Below are 20,179 nucleotides of genomic sequence, written 5' to 3' on the forward strand. Positions count from 1 at the left end.
AAAAGTAAATCAAGGGAAATAAATATATACGGTTTCTATGCCCAACTGTATACCAAACTTCCAGTTTATCTTCTTGGTAGGTACAGTAACCACAGACAGACATAAACTAATTGGAATTTAAAGCGATATTGTTTCAATTGCACGACGACGTTGCATATATATTCTGGTAAATGATTAAGAAGTTAGCGCAGACTTGCAGGTATTGTCCGTAGAACGGCTTTATAATGCTGCTTCAATGGTTAATGCGAGATGAGGAACGCAGATGTCGGAATAAGTAGACAAGGCAAACTATAAAAAAGATAAATATTTAATTTTTAACAAGCAGGAAAGGGGCACAGTCAATGTAATGTTTTTATATCTGTGGGCTCACTATGGTAAGACCTGAACTCCTGCTACACCAGGGGTAACATATGCATGTTGCCGACTTTGTGGTCCATCGTTTTTTGCCACAATACATTGTAATCACACAGTCTCTCTCACCCTTCGAACTGGAACATAACAATGCAAGCACTGCTGTTTGGCGGCAGTGAGAGTGAGTACTTATGCAGAAGACCTTTGTACCAAAGTACACAAGGTCCATCAAGTGAAACCTTATTAGTTTCGTCTCGTGCTCATATCAGCTATTCCACAAACGGTGCCCAATAGTTTGGGTCGCCGTTAGGCCTCTCAATCGCCGCCGTCGCTATATTTTGTGACAACATAAAAAAAAACGGCGTTATTTTTTTCGGCATTCGAAATCCAAAAATACCAAGTTTATGTCGAAAAAAAACTCATTCGACCATGGATTTAGCAAATACTTCGTTGTACGGAGTAAATACTAACCTACTAATTCCATGCATTCGACTTACGCGTTTTTGGCAAATCAATGTTTAAAAAATAACGCTTCTAATCTCAAATTTAAATTAATTACACGATACCGCATCTAAAATTTCATGTTCTCAGACTATTCGGACCGGCTTATGATGGCACTTGTGTGTTACCAGGAGCGAGTTGCATTTTTAAAGGAACCAACAATACAGGGAATGGATACTCCAGTGCAGTTCCAAGGCGCCATTGTGAGGGCACGCTCCAAGGAGGACTTTCGATGGATTCACTTGTTTCTGATTTTTTTACGATTTTGTAATGTCTGTGCAGTATATGGCTCATTTTATATTTTTGTCTCTTCTTCTGTCTTGTCTGAGCGTTTTCCTGCTCGCTTCCTCAGCCTTGTACCGTCGGAGCCAACAGTCTGCTGGCCAACTTTTTCTTTGACTACGCACGGTATTCGGCATTATTCATCATCATTTTCAGCCCACATGAACCCACTGCTGGATGCCTCCCTTTTTCTCCCATTCTTGTGCCAGTCTTATCCTTAATTCGCTTTCCCGTGACTCAAGCAATGTCATCTGACCAGTGGGCTGGTGGTTTACCAACCGCATTCTTAGTAGTCAGATTATTTTCATATTCTTTACTATTTACGAGTATAACATCAAACTGTAAAATACAAATAGACACGCTTTCGCATTTTTTACATTGGCTTTGATCAAAACTACAAAATCCATACAATCATGTGTTCCATTTTTGGTTTTCAATTTTTTTTTCCATATATTTCCAGGCTATTTGAATAAACGTTTAATTACTGTTAAAAGATTGTCATGTCTTTAAATTTTTCATCGCCAGCGCTTTCTACTAAATACCATGTGTGCATGTTGTACTTTGCTGTCATCGAAAATGCACCAGTTTTACATTACAGGATGAATAATGGTTGATACAGAAGTGACACCTCAATATAAGTAGATTCTCTCTCTCATCTTTGCGTGTTCCCGGTGGCATTTGAAGCTGTGACGCTCAAAGTCCAGGGTCCGCGGAAAATTAAAAGGATTTTTTTAAAGATTTGTCTATGATTTTACAACCGGCCGCCTGACTGTCGTCATCCCTCTTTGGGAATGCTATTGTTGCCTATCAGCTATTAAGACTATGTGTCCCTTAGTCACCTCGTAAGACATCCACGGGAGGACATGGAGTGTGCCTGTTCTAGGGCAGGACCACACACCCTCAATATATATTGTGCTAAGCTAATTCATAATAAGGTAATTTAGAAAAAAGCTTACAAAATAAATTAATCGACTTCCAATACACTTAACATCATGAAATAACAAAGGAAAGACATGTGCTAACTATTGCTTTAATGGAAGTCGGTGCCAAGTTAAATCTTTATATATAATATCTAACTCAATAACTCAAAACTTGCTATATATAATCTAAATGGAACAGTGAATATTCTTCATTGCCCGCGAAACTTTGCAACGGACATTTTTTTAAATTGTTTATTTATTATTTGGAATTTATTGTATTAGCTGGTTTCGAACCCTATTAAACCTTGTCAAAGTGGCAGTTCCGTACTCTCCATGTTCTGTAATATAAGCTTATTTTTTTCGTTGTATTACTATGAAACTAAAATATTTATATTTAAACTCCGCTGCCGCTGAAAGCGTCGAGCGTCTAGCCTAATGACTACGAAACGAGTAGCCGTTTTTAATCAAATAAATTTTAGTTGGAAAATTGTATCAGGAATTTTTACATTCACATTTATTTATGAAACGAATAACTTTCATAAGATTACGAAGTATTATGATATACACACATTGAAATGGTAATAGTTGGGTAGATTCATGTGAGATGTAAAAAAATAAATAGGTAGATAGACTTGTGGAAAGTGAAATCCGTCTAGCCAGCAGCGGCTTCGAACATGTTCATTTCGTGCGTCCACTCATAACTTATCATTGTCATTATTTCGGGTTCTAACTTATACTAATTAGATTTAAAGTCCACAATTCCATAAATGTGAAATATGTACCAAATTCCATCAACTAGTTAAAATCGCTAAAAAAAACATCACGTGATTAATTGTCGGCCCCAAAACGCGACCAAAAACGCACGATTCGCTTCCATTCCACCTTAACAAATCTCGGTAAACGATACTGTTGTGTCGCATGTAATTTGAGGAAGTTTTCGAGACTTAAACTAAAAACAAAGTAATAATTTTAGTCGAAACCTGACAATCCTCGCACTTGTAAGAGTGCAGTAAATATATTGAGAGGGATCGGGTAGCTTATTGGGGTGCTATTCCATGTTTTTGTACTTTTAGTTACATCTGTTAGCTATATATCTATTTATAAGTACGCAATATTTTGTTGAAATAATTATATTAATTGATTGATTTGATTTGTCAACAGTGTAACGACAGTTGCAGACCGGTCGCCCGATGCGGCAACATTTAGTATCATTTAGTTTCAGTAAGTATCAAAATATTCCTTCGCATAGTTAGGATTTTTTTAAATATTATTTCTTGCGTTTTAGGAGAGAAAATTTTTAATTTAACTTTTATTTCTGCTTTATTTTCACTTAGAATGCGGAAGGCAACAGAGACGCGACTCATGATTAATTTAAATTCTTAAATTTTATTTCTTACTAGTTTATATATATCCATATAAATTTGCTGATCACCGGATTGGAGTTACGAGTAATAATGAAAAGATAGAATTTTATGTCCTTTCACTGTATTCCACTGAATGGTAGCTATTGTAAAAAATATTCTTCTCTACTTAAAGCAGAAAAATGATGAATATAAAAGCAAGTAATTGAAGGAAGTAATAATACCTGGGGTAAGAGGCTTCCTTGGGCGGCGGCATAGGCGTGGGGATCCGCCGCCCGCCCTTCATGCCGCCACTCATAGCGACCGATTGTCCTGTGAAAAATAAAACTACTAAGTACTGGCCGCAAAGATTCATTGTTAGAAATGTTGAAAGAATAATTTAAAATTCATTTTACGTACCTACAAGAAATGCAGATAGAAATGGTGGACATCGAGAAAATTAGACTAATTATTTGTTACAACGTCCATTTTTTTATGCACTTCATGTTCGTAAAATAAACTTCACTGTATGATTGGTAATTATAACGATTCGATTTTAAATTCCTTGATTCTTTTATGTATTAAATGTATATACAATAATACAATTTTAATACAATTTTATCTCTCATGTCATGTAACATCATAAGTGTATTGTGTTTTAAAAATGAATTTTTTTGAAAAATAATTTAAAAAGTTTATACAAACAAAAAAAAAGTGCTTTGTTAAAAATATGATGTCGAAAAGTCCCGCAGAAGCTGAATTATCAATTACTTTCATAAAGACCTTGATCGACTTTTACAGAGTTTGTACCATTGTTTACTCTCTATGCGGAAGAAGAAGCCACGCACATTATTTTTTATTTTTTAGACTAGCACGAAAGCAAAAACATGTGATATAACAAAAAAAAACACAAAATAAATATAAGTCCTCCAAGATCCTAATACTAACGTCATAAAGTTGACACGTAAAGACCGTAGCCCTATCACTACTCGCGACTAATAATCATGGAAAGCAAGATGAATAACAAGCAGACCAACTTATCCACCACACCTACTTTCACCCTTATCACGGCCACACAAAGTTGAGAATACGACAAATGACTGCGATAATAACTTTGCCAGGATTGTAGGACGTATCCTCCACAGTCATTGTGGAGCTCAAAGCACTCTCGTCCTCGTTGTTTTACCCGACTGCAGTGTCAAAGTAAGGTTATGTATGCGTGAAATCCGGCTCTGATAAGCAAAGTTATGAAATTTCACTGACAAAGTTATATTTTCAGGAATGTACTGAAGGTTTGCTACATACATTACTTATATTTTTTGAAGTGAACACTTATTCAGCAGCGTTATGCGCTTTTTGTGACATGTAAAAAATGTTAAACTCGCGTCAGGACACGTCATCGAAAATTCGTAAAACGTCAAAAATGGACAACGTATATTCAAGTTTTCACTTCTCTTAGTGCAACCGTGCCGGTACTCTCTTAGTGCAACCAGTTTTTCTTATTATTGTTGTGGATTATTACAGATTATAATGTTTCGTATCTCTTTTTTATCTGAGCATGTTCCCGATTACATGCTTGGGGTCATATCTCGACCCCCTAAAAATATTCCTTAAAATATCGAATTGGCTGGAATTGGTATTTATGACAAGCATCATTTCTTTGGGGATACTGTTATTACCTTTTAGCTGTCAATGCTTTATATTCTTTAGCCCCTTAGTATTAGGAAGTACCATCGATGAGTACCATTAATTTTCCACTTCTTTTTCATAGTTCCATTGGATGCCCCATTGATGAGACGATGGAAAAAACCAAAAATCAACCACAGAAAATCTATACTAATCTAGCTCCAGTATCGTTTTTCTATGTTACCATTAATAGAGATGTAACCATATGGTATAGATAACTCTCGACGGCCAGTCAGACGGCCAGCGTCAGTACATCATAAGAATTGACTACCCTAATAAGACATCCACAGGAAGATATATTAAAGATTTTAATTCTACAATAAAAATAATAAAAATCCTGCTAGAACTAGAATAATGCACAGATTGTACAGCCAGCCAGCCATACTCAAATAGATTATTTAATTGCAATCTCATTTTGTCTTTGCAAGCAGAACTTTACAACGCTAAGCCATCTCATTACTGTTGCGATAAATAAAGGAGTTTTATTAAACCCCAGGCTGTTTAAGTTAGCATTTCTGAGTAAAAACTTTCGCTAAGCCAATTAGACTTTAGGAATAAGTAACCACATAAGTTATTATAAAATTATTTATCATATAGACTGTCATATAATAAGATTTTTGTAAAAATGTCATTTTGACACAAACTTTTATTGTTGTCAGAGAGGTCTCATTGCATTCAATGTGAGACAAAAAAACATGTCCTCGTAGTAAACTGTTGTTACTCTTTCACGCAAAATGTACTGGACGGATTGTTATGAAATTGGGTACTCGGGTAGAATCGTAGAATATTACCTGGAATAAAGAGTAACAAGCATCACAATTAGTTAGTAGACTACGCAAAGTTGTTATTCACAGGTCCACCTCTATTTGACTACTGGACATTATCTGTATCTATTCCAAAGTATGACAGACGGACATTTTCATTTATCCCATCCCATTATACATATAAGGCGAAAGTTTGTTAGGGCCAATTTATATGAAGTTCGGTGTTGTGGAAGCTGATACCTTGGAGTATTATTTGTCCCAAAAGTACGCAATTCAATGACAATCAATTGCGTTGTATAAAGTAGACAGTACTGTGCATATAATCGTAAGTTTTGTATCATAGTTTATAAGAATGAAAGTATGGATTTTTAATAATAATATAAAATAATTATTAGTAAAGAAATAATTATTAATAATATTTATTTCAGTTTCCCATATACTTAATGTTAGTAACAGGCTATTTTTAGGTCTATCTTAGTACAATATCATTAATTATTTAAATTAAATGCGGTCGTACCTATATAGATTACACTTAATATGGATATAAGCCTATAGATACCATGCCTCAATAAGGTACAGTCGAGGGCTGAAGCTATCACGTATCATAATAATAATAAAAATAGGTTTAGGAGTTGCGGTTGTTTGCAAACCGATTCCAAAAATGTTATAGAGTGATGATGCAAGGAGCTTGAGAAACAGAAAATATAATAGTTTGTTAAACGGAGTCGATTCCTGCCGTTTATTCGAATGCGGTTATCGCCGTGGTTATATTGATCTTCGGACAAGAACCATCGCCCGAATCTCTGGGGAAATGTGGAAATTGCAAGCTTTTCTTTTATTGCTTCGATTCGGAATTAGCTGGAAAATCGAATACTCGCTCTGAATACAATAGCATTAAGTAATTAATACTAGTTTCTTCCTGCGGTTCCGTAATCGTTGCGGAAGAAATATTCTGCATTCCGAATCCCTTGTAGAACCGTGGTATAAACCAAGGGTTTAGCAATTAAGAGAGCGTCGCACTGGTTAACTTTGAGATTATCTTAAACCTGCGCAGGAAAACACAAAGTACGCCATTTTGTCTAAACGACGTGACGGCGGCTGCGCGTAGGTCAAAGTTAACTGGTACAACCCACCCGTTGCCTTTTGCTTTTGTTTCTGACTAAGAATATCTCATTACAATCAATTTCTTATCTACATTATGTAAAGATAACTGAAAAGTAGTACTTAAATCAATATTCTTTTGTTAATTACACAATTTACTACAATTAAATTAATGACACATTTTTTTATGGTGTAAAAATATCCTATGTCTGTCTGTATCCTATGCCTGTGTAGGCAAGTTTATATCCAAAATTGGACGGTCTGTGGGAGAAGTTAATATCTAGAGTATTCATTAATTATCCTATAAATTATTCTTGACGGTTGAACACTCAAACCTTTTGAAGTAATGAAGTTCTCTTGTCTATTTCTTGATAATTAAATTTTTACTAAGTATCATTGCAAGTTTTTTATGATCCTCTGGCATCTGTTCCAATTTAAGGAAACGTATATATTTCTATTAAAAAGTATATCTAAATCAGAATACGCTTATATATTGATTCACAGGCAAAACCGTAAGAAAATCCGTGAATACTGAACGGTTCCCACGCTACGAATTTCACCTACTTGCATATGCTGCAGTTGCATTCAAGGTATAAGATGCAGGTCTTATCGTCTGGGCCATCAGGACAACTGACTTCAGAATGTAAGTCGGTCAGCTGAAGAACTCGGAATTCCATTTTATCCCAAAATTATCATATTCTTTATGCATATGTCTGACAAAATTTTTGTATTACTTTTTGGTCACTAGACACTTTGACCGGCATTTTGTTCAAACTATGAACATTTATTTGTTTGTAATAATTTTATATGTATATATCCTACTAATATTACAAATGCGAAAATTTGTGAAAATGTATGTTTGTTAGGTACTCTTTCACGCAAAATCTAATCAAAATCAAAATCAACATCAAATCATTTATTCAGAAATTAGGTCGAAACTAATTTCGACCTGTGGCCTAAGCCACAGGCCCTTTTTCACGTCAAATTCTAAATTAAATGATATCTACCAAAGCTACAAACTACTAGCATTTCGGAACGACCACTGCAGAGAAGAAATGCCGGAAGAAACTCATTCAAACAGTTTTGATCCCTATTATGCCAGAAGGGCTTACCATTTTTGAAATATAAATTTATGTATAATTTTTTATAGATAGATAAAAACTTTATTTTATCAATAATATAACAATGTAAGTACACAATAAAGTACATGGTCAAAAGGTATACTGAAACATATTATGATTGTAATCAAGTGCTAATGAAAGGAAAAAAAAATATATATATGTATAATTAACAAAACAAAAACTTTTAATAAAAGATCGGGTTGACCAGTTCCCCCGGCAGCACAGTTCACGAGTTGACGCGTGAGTCAGCCATCGCGAAGCTCAACCACAATAGAGGGTACCTCCCGACCCGACCCACGATGACTGAAGTACACAGGTATAATATAACCTGGAATTCCGAAGCGAAGCTCCGGGGTGCGTCTAGTACTAATATATATAAATACTAGAATTAATACTAAAAAGATATATGTACTAACTAGCTATCAACTTCCTCATATCTATCCATACTTGTAAAGCTGGTTTGAACCAGTTCAAACCGCTTATTACAGGTAAATCAGAACCCCTTTATAATGTTACAGTTCTCGTTAGCGGCACTACACCCTTGTTACTGTCTATTGTGTCATTATTCAATTTTTTTCCTCTCTTTCAATATAAATTCATGCAGTTTTGCGTGTTTACAGACCCGTATGTGAATTACAACGTGATTGTATTGCATTGTGTTGTGTATTTGTACCTATATATTTTGGTAACAGGTACCAGTGGCGGGTGGTTCCGCCCTAGTATAGGACCACTCCTGTGGATGTCGTACGAGGCGACTTAGGGACACAGGCAGCTGATAGACAACAATAGCATTCCCAAGGATGGTTGACGTAAGGCAGGCGGCCCGTTGTAAAATCACAACCAAATCAAATATTTTAAGGTTTTTTTTACGCTGACCCCAGGCTTCGCGGCTTCACAACCCCGAATGTAACCGGTAACATGCAGAGATGAAAGAGAGTGTATTTGTACCTATTTTATTATATTCACATCGGATTAACGTTACCTATTTTCGCTACAACGTAATACTTAGCGTCATTTTAATGAACACATCGTATAAAATTTATCAATCACTGAAACTATTTATATATCACATCCCATGACATTATAGGTATTAGTATTAAAATATTTACATACCTCTCTCTCTCTCTCTTATCTGAGCGTTATCTCTGTTGCTTCCATTTTTCAGCCATTGAGCGTGGAAGCCCAGGGTCCGTTTTCCTAGATTGGTTCGCTTCGTACACTTCGAATCGACTCGATGATGTGATGTAATGGATTATATTTTTTGATCGTGTTGTCTTCCAAAAGTAAGTTTATTTGTTTGTTTACATTCACTCTTCAACCACACATACAGTCTTCTAGAAATTTTACATACTACAGTTCCCTAGGCGTGCAGGTGGGAAATTATCGCTGGTGAAGTCTTGTACAAAAGCTAGTCTCAAGCCCAACGCTTTTCAGCCAAGCCAAGTTGAACTTTAAATTTATTTTATTTTTTCACTAGCGATCAACCGACTCTATGAATTTACTCTCCACGTTTATAATCAGAACCAGGTGTAAGAATAACATGAAGTCACTGAACCGCATTCAGAGATTCAGTCCACGCGTCCTGGTTTCAGCCCTAATACCCAGATGTTAACTCTTTAGGCTGAAACTGGAAAAAATCAGTTACAGCCCGCCGCTTGCGCGTCTCTGAACCGCTGAGTCGCTTTGAAAAAGCCGATGTAGGTACCTTTTGTAAACAAAGAAGGCGATGTTTATTTGTTTTTTTTTTTTTACATGTTGCAGTCACTATCTATAGTCATTGAGTCTTGTTGATGTACCCTTCTAAATTTAACTGTATTTTTGTTAACTTGTGAAATACCATTACACCACCACCGCTTCAACAATCAAGCGCAATCTTTTATTTTCAAACGTAAAATGGAAATATGTAAAAACCCCATGGTGAAATCTTATTCAGAAATCACGTCTTATTAGCTTAAACTTTACTAGGTTTGACTATAAAATTTCCTTAGAAATGGGGGCTCTATGTAACAATTAGGCTCAGTTGAATTTGCATATCAAGCCCAAAGTTTCGGCGGACTTGTTAAAATTTCGTATTATTAAAGATTATATAGGCAAATGATTCTGTCCCTCTCTCACTAGTAGAACGTTAAACATGAAATTTGATAGTTTCTTTTTTATTTTATTATTCATATTTTTTTATTATTAATTACAAATTTATAGGACACAGGAGAACATAAAAGCTAAAATAGCCAAAAAATGGATCCGAGCTGCTGCAAAAGAGGCCGCCCCGGAATGATATGGTCGATTTTGATGCGACCGATAAAATAATAAATAAATAATAACAAATATTTTAGGGCAAGCCCCAAAGTACCTACGAGACTTGTGTTATGGGATACTAACTTTATTTGACGACCGCCGTGGCCTAATGGTTACCATGCCGGACTGCTACACTGGAGGTCCCGGGTTCGAATCCCGGTCAGGTCAACATGAAAAATGATATTTTTCAGATTGACCTGGGTCTTGGATGTTCATTTATATATTTATAGGATGTTATAGAATATATAGTATCGTTGAGTTAGTATCCCATAACACAAGTTTCTACACTTACTTTGGGGCTAACTCAATCTGTGTCATTTGTCCCTATTTATATATTTCTTTATTTAACTAAACAATACTATATTTTATTTTATAACAAATAAATATATAGATAAACATCCAAGACCCGGGCCAATCAGAAAAAGATCATTTTCCATTATGACCCGACCGGGGATCGAACCCGGGACCTTTCGGTCCAGAGGCAAGCACTTTTACCACTGCGCCACCGAGGTCTTCACATATCGGTCGTCATAAAAACTGGAGGAATTACGTAACTGTTATTATTAAAATTACAGGGATATATTAACTAGGAAGGGTATTAACTAGGGAAGTATAGCGGAGGCCTTTGCCCAGCATTAGGCCACCACATTCTAATGAAAAAAAATATATATATATATATACTTACATACAAAAAACTCGACTGATTCGACTTTATTTAAATGAAACAAATAAACATTTTAATCTGCAAAGCAAAGCGTGCACAAAATGTTTGCTCATTGCAATCCCCTCTATTTGTTTAACTCAGTCAACACTCGAACCATTTGGTACCAAAGAATGATTTCAATGTGATAATACTTCGTGACTTATTTGTAAAATTGGCAATTATGTCTCGTCTGGTTTCCGTCCTAAAACAGGACCAAACCATACACCATTTACTTACCTACCACCAGGATATCTTCCCGTGAAAGTCGTACGCGGCGAATAAGGAATAATAACAACCCTGATAGCTAATAGATAGATATAATTAGCATAGATTTTACGACTGCCTGAGGTCAACGACATCCGCGAATTTTTTGTATTTTTTTTAAATTTATTTCGAAACTAAAATGTTATTTTGGTTATTACTCTGAATCGCACTGTAGTCACTTGAAAAAATACGAGCACTCAAAAAAAAAATCTTTCTATATATTATGTATTACCTGGTATGTCTCCTTTTTAACCGACTTCATAAAAAGGAAGATGTTCTCCATTCGTCGCGGTATTTTATTAAATATGCATACCTATACAACACGTTTCTTGATATGCCAAGAAACATTTATTTTCTGCCTCATCAGAAATGTATATCACAAAAGCCAAACATTTTTTTATACATACAGTTTTTATTTTGTTATTGCAACTCAGTTGTATATATAGTATAGAACTGTGTACTAGTCTACACAGTTCTATACACTTTAGAACTTTAACAAGTATTTAATATCACGTCATACTTTAAGTTCAGTTAATTTAAAATTAATTAATTTAACACTCCATCCGCTTGAACAATACGGAATTTATGCACAGCCATGTTTAACCCTCAATTAACGGGAGGGTTAAATGCACTCCAATCATTATGAGGAGCGTAGGGACGTGATTCTATGTATCAGCCTTTATGCATCTCAGTAATTAGGAGAGTAGTTAAAACTATACAGCTATTTGAAATTCGGTGCATAATATTTCGGGTGCCTTTGGTGTTTCGTACACACGTCGTACAAGGTGACTAGGGGATAAAAACTCTTAATATAGTGAGTGACTGAGTGAAAAATCACTTTTTCATAATATGATCTTCAATATAACTTGAACTTTCTCTCAAAACCATCTAGGTAATATGATCCAAATATTGTGACAGTCAATTTTTGTATTGTATTCCTGTAATTCATTATATATTTATTTGTATTGTTTTCACTTTGTATTTTGATGTGAGCAAAATTTAACATGTTATATACACATTTTAAATAAATATAAATAATAAATAAATATATTAGGACAAATCACACGGATTGAGCTAGCCCCAAAGTAAATTCGAGACTTGTGTTATGGGATACTAACTCAACGATACCATATTTTATAACAAATACATGTGTATAGATAAACATTTACGACCCGGGCCAATCAGTAAAAGATAATTTTCCATCATGACCCGACCCGGGAGGTATATTATATATTGTTGGTCAGTTTGGTTAATTCGTAGAAACTAAGCCCACCTGACCTACTGTTTTGTGTATTTATGAATAAATAAAATCATAAAGTCGTCTTTATTATCACAATAATAATTATAGGTGGGTATGTATAGTAAATCTACGAGTGCGGGATTGACAAGTTCATCATAACAAGGTAACCTTGTTTTACCCTTTTCAAACAACACAAATCGCTTCCAAATGTGCATCCTGCACGCTGTTTATAGTCCAGGGCTTGTGGACGTATTTCCGCTTTTAAACGCCCGTGTGTTGTGCGTTGCTCGGTGTCCTAGGTGAGTGACAGAACGATATATGACACGATAAGACGCTGCTCTGTTAAGTAATACAAGTAAAATGAATTTATGCATCAAAATTTTATACTGACGCATTGCGTCTAGTGATTTATTTATTTTGAAAACTTTATTGCGCAGGATTGCAAAATATGTACAGATAGTCGACAAACTATCAACTATAACAACAAACAGTGACGATGATACAATTGTGATTGTGTCGTCGATATTATATATATTACTCTGTTTATTAAATTCTCCAAATAATATTTCACATATAAAGTAACATCACGGGAATCACCGTTTCCGTGCATTCGCGAAAATTTCGATAAACGTCACATCGCCAATTGCGTGATGTTGCGCTGCTTGTATGCGTTTGTCGCTTAGCTTGGTCATCGAATTATATAGCTTGCTGATTATCTAATTTATTGTTTTCTTTTAATAACGTTAACGCACACAAGTTTTCAACAACATTTTAAAAATCGTCATTAGTTTATTTTTTCTTCGTAAAACATACTAGTGGTCATTCCACAACTACACAAAAAAGTGAATATTTATGGTGTTCAGTGTCATACATAACACAAAAGTAAATTATAACATTATTATATACGCTGCAATTTATTTATTTTTACAGAAAATAGTAGATAAAGATCAAGTATCGTTACAGTATTGGGAGGGTGTAATAACATTTTCCTGCGCTAATGGAAAACTAAAGCGTTACAGACCTGTGTAATGTAATACTTTATTTATAAGGGCGAGTGTATCAGACGTTTGGGCTTATTACATTCCGTTTGCTATATTGAACGGTAAATTAAATATTAAGGAAATGTAAGTAATTGTTACGCGATCCAAACTAAAATTATAAATGCGAAAGTATGTTTGTTACCACGCTCTATAAGTATATATACTCAACCAATATTCTTGAAATTTTGCATACATGTAGTTTGAAATGTGGAGAAGGACCTTTCATCCCGAAAAAAAAAAACAACGCGGGCGAAGCCGCGGCCAAAATATAGTATAAATATAAATAGTTACAAAGAACTGGAATTAGAATTTTTATAACGAATTGACCAAATTTGTTTGATGCTTGTTAATTTATTGATTTATTTATTCAAAGTAATCAACAAAATTAATAAAAAAATCACACGGCAATTACAAATTAATGAAAAAACCCCACGGCAATTACGTAAGTATGTTTTATCTGGATTTATGGTATGAATACAAAATCATCCCAAGGCTGAAAACAAAAAACAATATAAAATGTAATATAAATAAAAATCTATAATAAATTACTAAAAGTTGCTCCGTTGAATATTTTTTTTTTACCAATATTCATGTAACAACAAGTTGCAAAGTTGATGGATTGCTTCTCCTCTCCTCACAGAAATCACATTAATAAAACTACTAGAAGTGCTAATCTCAATTAATTTAAAAACTTATAATCTAATTTTATAGCCTAAAACGCATCAGTCAACTTTGACGTTAACTTTAACCTGCGCTCAACAACGCTATGTTCACCATTTTATCTAATCAATAATTAACATAATATTTATTTATAAATAAAGAATTAACATAATATTTAGGTATGTATAGAAACAATATATATTCGAAAAATACGAATTTTAATTCCTTAAAAACACAATTACAACAAGAGATCTTATCTACAATGATAGATTGTTTAAACTGAAAGAGTATTTCCTTAGTTCCCTTTAAAATATGTCTAGTCAAAGCTTTGTTATCGTGAAGTATGACTAAATTTGTCCAATTCGTTTTATTATTTCTTTTCGTCTCTTGTATTATTAGTGTACAATTAGTTTATTGACTGACGTTAACTAAACTTAATTCTTAGTATAATTTCAAACCTTAGTGTTTTCACTATGCTAAGTTAATTACATAATGTTTGTAAGATCTTTTATAAGATAATAAATTAAAAAAAAATACGCATACGATTGTACTTTAATTGCCACATTATCAAATCAAATCAATTCTTTTTTTCAGAAATTAGAGCTTAACAGGCACTTTTTCGCGTCAAATTTTATATTAAATAGTAATTTCTCACAAGCTACAAACTACTGCCATTTCGGAATGACCATTGCTGAGAAGAAATGCCGAAATAATCTCATGTATCATGCCAGAAGGGTAAGTACTTATAGGAAGGACCTAAAGGCAGCACAGAAGCGCTTTTGACACTTCAATGTTTAAATTCTTATTTCTGTGTTGCTTATACCAGCAATTCTAAACTCCATTCAACGCTGGATCTAATTTAAAGTTCTTTTGTTTGTTATAAGGGTCGTAGTTTTTTAATATGGTTCATTGAATTCAGTATTAACCCTCATAGTGATTGACGGGTTAGCGCGTGCGCGTTGTAGGGTTGAAATTATTTTTTTACAACGCAATTAATCTGAAGCATTAAAGCCGACTATTCCTAAATGGTTTGATAGGGTCATGGCTTTTTTACTAATTTACTTACAAAGCCGATATAAAATACAACAATTTTTTGGGGATATTCGGAACCCAAATTTTATTATTATTAAATCCCATGATTTGATCTTGTAAAATCTCCTGGGATATTTTAATTTTTTTTAGAATCATAAATTAAATATTTTTGTTTTTCATTTGGTTTACACTATACTATATTCACACATTCACATAACACTATATGTACGTAAACAAGTACTTAAATTGGAAGTATAGTTCATACAAATGCCACTATTAATTCAAACCAAATTAAAAACAAAAGAATAATAATTTTGTTTGAATTCATAGTGCCATCTCAATAGTTTTAAGTAATATAATTTAATTTTCATTATGCTCAAAAAATTCCCGTCAACTAACCTATAAAAGAACAAAAGCTACTCGAAATTAAATCAATAGCCAAATGTTATACTGCTCTCTATTGATTCCCGAATGCAAGCTGTCACTATGTAAAAATCTGTGTAAACGCGCCCCACATGCGATGCAAAAATCCATGTAAACAAGCCCTATTGTCTAAGGATTTCTATGAACCATTGTGGATGCGACGTGCCTCCGCGACTGCTGGATTTCGGCAGCACAATTTAAAAAAAAAAGTTTTTCAGTTTTGCCACAGGTAATGTGCGTAAGCGTAAAATATAAAATTAGGTAGGTACTAAAATAGGATGATTAAAATGGATGTCAATAAAGAAACTAGTAATTTAGATCGATAGTTATTCGGCAAATACCTTCTTTATTGACCGAGCAAGCGAGATCTAAAATTCGACATGGAGCAAAAATACATGTATGTATGTTTGTAACGCGATAACTTTTGAACCGTTGGTCTGATTTTGATGAAATTTAAAAGGTATGTAGGATCTGTCAATAGAATTTATATCATCATGGGGCATCAAAATCGGTTAAGCCGTTTTTGAAATATTCACAATTTTGTAAAAACTCATCAAGAGGTCAAAGTTCACGACGAACTACTAGTTTTATTTAGTCTGTATTATCTCTATCTCCTTTTTATAATATAGCTAGACATATCTAAATAGAGTCTATATAGATATGTACAGCTTCATTATTAAAAAAAGGGAAAAGCTAATGAAATACATATCCCTATTAACCATTATAACCATGTATCAATAAATGTCGACATAAATCTTATCTATAGCATGTATTGCAATGCTGTAAATTCTAATATGTTAATTTAAATTAACTCTTATATACTGTAACTTTACGCATATTCTTTACTAGTTTTTTACCGTCACTAGTTTGTACGTGTTTTAGTACCTCTTGTAGGGGACCATAAAACAGTTTTAGTGTGTTTCGTCACAGTGCTGCCTCACAGAAGTTCAACCTTGCCTTCTGAAATGGCGTGAAATGGACTTTAGTGTCTACGGGAATGACCCGTCGCCTGAAGTGTCTAGTGTTGTAAGCAATAACGAAATCGATAGTCGATACTATCGTGGTTTTGTGGCGAAAGATCGTCATAATTTTTGTTATAACCTTAGTAATATTCAAAAGAAAGATTAGTTCGTTACTTTTGAAACCAGATACCATCAATAAGTTTTTGGGGCTTTTTCAACGGTTATTATAAAATATCAGATAGCCTAAATCTGACATATCATACAGATAGCGTTAAAAATGGTGTTTCACAGGTGTTGGATGAAGTTGCTAATCACATGATATATCTAGAAGTTAGAAAGTGGTGAAACAGGTACTGCAGAATAATGCCTAATCTTAAATCTAAAATCAATATCATCGATTTTATTTTTAGGCGTAGATTTAGATTATTTCAAGTACCACAATCAAAATATCAATAGCCAAAGTATCGATAGTTTTGCAACACTAGCATAAGCCGTAAAAATTATCGTTCCTCTTTTGGACCCGAGCAGAAAGTACCACACACAGATCTAAAATTTAAACAACCTCTGTGGTCTAGTGGTATAAATAAATAATTGCTTTGTAAACCAAAAGTTATGTGTCAAAATCTTAAATAGCATTTATTGTCTAGTAAGGGTCGTTGATGAAAATAACGTGACATCGTTTCAATCGTTTCCTCTCATTTTTGCGTGTTCCCGGTTTCATACATCGACCTCGGTGGCGCAGTGGTAAAGTTCTTGCCACTGAACCGAAAGAAAAACCCGGGACGGGTTCGATCCCCGGTCGGGTCATGATGGAAAATGATCTTTTTCTGATTGGCCCGGGTCTTGGATGTTTATCTATATATATATTTGTTATAAAATATAGTATTGTTGAGTTAGTATCCCATAACACAAGTCTCGAACTTACTTTGGGGCTAGCTCAATCTGTGTGATTTGTCCTAATATATGTATATAATCATATATTTACATACATGGCCGTGACGCCTGGAAGCCATGGGTCAGCGTAAGAAATAGACCTGCCGCCTGCCTGGCATCCACTCTCCTTGAGAATGATATTATTGACTGGTGGCAGCTTGTCAAACACTAATATCATTCCCAGAATGTATCCCTTAGTGGCCTCGTACATCCACTTGAAGATAAAAAATGGTCCTATTATAGGATAAATTTTTTAAAATTTTATTTTCACTTTTTAGAATTTCAATATACTTATACAAATTTTCAAAAATACCTACATGGGATAGAAAGGTCAACTACCAGTAGAAACGAAAAATTAGCCGAGGTTGTTGATTTATAAATCTGGAATTATAATTTAAATAGAAAAATTCATTCAATTATTCGAATCTGCGATACTGTTTGCGAAGCGAAGTTCGAAGTCAACTGCGAGACAAGTTACCTAAATAGACCCCTATATCGTGGTAATAGTGGCGAATTTGCAATAAATTTGCGTAGGTTAGTTTGCTGTGACTGTACCTTTCTGAACAGCAAACTCCTGCAGTTTCTAAAAATATTGTGAGGTGACTTGACCGAGTAATGGGATTCGGTAGCAGGAAAACAAGAAGGGAATAATGAAAGTCTTACTCAATACTGCGTCCCTGGGCTTCGTTCGCGTGGGAATATTAGAAAAAGTACCCTTCGCCATTCAGCTTTATAGGTAGCTTACTACTGGTGAAGAATTTTGAAAATCGGTTGAGTAGTTCCGATAATTATTTATACACAAACATACGATCACTTCCTCTTTATAATATTTGTGTAGATTTGTACGGATACTAAAGTAGATGAAGACATACCTTGGTTTGAGCTAACTTTTGATTAAAACGTGTCGGATTGCTTGTCCATGGACCGCTGTGTTTGCTTACGAACAGGGAACCTGCATGTTCGTTTGCCCAATGTATATTTAAAAATCATGGATTTAAAAAAAACGAGAAACGAGTTTACTGCGCAATTTTTCGCGATAAAAATTAATAATTGCAAAATCATATTGAGTCAACGACTCTTGTAAGTTGTTTTTTTTTAGGTGTAGACGCTCCCGAGACAAATACTAATTGTTTAATTAAAACTGCGTGACATATCCAATTGCGAACCCGTTGGAGTAATTGTGTGAAATATGTTCGTTTTTAACAGTTCCAGTTAACAAATCTTTGACTTCGATAAGGCAAGGGTGACGCTCGATCAATAAATATTATAAGGAATCTATTGGCACAATGATAATATTAATGAATAAAACAAAAGCATTCCGTTTTGAATCACATCGATTCGAATCGCATATACACGGTTCCGGTTTCGCTTAGCGCACCAGTCAATATTTTTCATGTGCGTTTCATTTGAGGTCCATATTCTATTTACAGTTTAGTCTGACGTGGCAGGATTTTTCTCTTTAAGTGCTGTGATTGACTGCCAGTAATCCAAATGGTGATAAAACTTTTTTTAATTTATTTTTTACAGTTAAGTCTTACGTGACAGGAATTGTTATTTTAAATACGGCAATAGACTACGGCAATATAGGCGGAAAGAATAAAATTTGAATTTATGACAAATGAATTTCCCAGGACAACAGTTGGCAAATGGAAGGTGCAATTTGCGTGGCCATTTTGAAACTGTTATATACTGTGCTGAACTTGGTTCATTAGTCACTCGACTGCCAAACTTAACTGTTTAGTTGACAAGCTGTAAGTATAGGCAATGAACATTAATTGGTACTCGCTTATTTGTCATTTATTGGACCCTTATTTATTGTGTATTATTATGATTTGATGTCAACTTACATTTATAGATTACTAGCCGCGCCCCGGGGCTTCGCTCCAGTGGAAATTTCGGATTCAAAATCATTATATGATCTTGTTTCCAAATATTTTTCACATCATACATAACTAATAAGTTTTTGAGTGAGTATGTGAGTGAGAGTGAGAATGAGTAAGTATAGTAATATATATTTATTAATTAACTATTTTTTTAAGTTATAACTAATATAAAATAACCTATGAAGATATAACGATTATAGAGTAAAAATGTACATTGCTATTTTGGCCGGTTGTGTAAAAACATGTTCAAGTGTTGCGGTTTAAAACCACAGTGTAAATTATTACTTAGTACAAGCTTGACAAAAGAAAAATACTATGCTGCCAGTGTTGCATAAGATAAAGAAATTCAACTGTTAACCATACACATACCAGACTGAACTTAATACACATAGCGGTAGTGTCGTAATTTTATCTCTTTAAAAACAATAAAAACTAAGCTAGCTTCGGTTAGTACCTGGCTCATGGACATCCATGTCGTTTCAAGGAAGAATCCATGTGATGGAAGCCTATGAACTGGTTACCTGTTCAGTCAAGGGTGTGATTTTAGACCCAGTTACTGATATTTTTATTTTTACTGATATCAATGTGTATAATTTTACCCTAATTGTATAATTAAATGGAATATGAATGTGTTAATAAATTACCAATGATAATGGCCAGCGACAACATGCCGATTAA

At 34.2% G+C, this 20,179-nt stretch overlaps 1 protein-coding gene across 1 annotated transcript in view; it reads right to left on the reverse strand.

Moving 5' to 3' along the window:
• Nucleotides 1-20,179, reverse strand: part of LOC128676573 (uncharacterized protein) — a 237,824-nt gene that overhangs the window by 216,526 nt on the left and 1,119 nt on the right. The window contains exon 2 of the mRNA XM_053756752.2: nt 3,640-3,727. Within this exon, the coding sequence (XP_053612727.1) occupies nt 3,640-3,713 (74 nt within the window). The 5' untranslated portion in view covers nt 3,714-3,727. The remainder of the gene's footprint in view (nt 1-3,639; nt 3,728-20,179) is intronic.

The sequence above is a fragment of the Plodia interpunctella genome, chromosome 16, assembly GCF_027563975.2.
Source record: "Plodia interpunctella isolate USDA-ARS_2022_Savannah chromosome 16, ilPloInte3.2, whole genome shotgun sequence".
Taxonomy (NCBI): Eukaryota; Metazoa; Arthropoda; class Insecta; order Lepidoptera; family Pyralidae; genus Plodia; species Plodia interpunctella.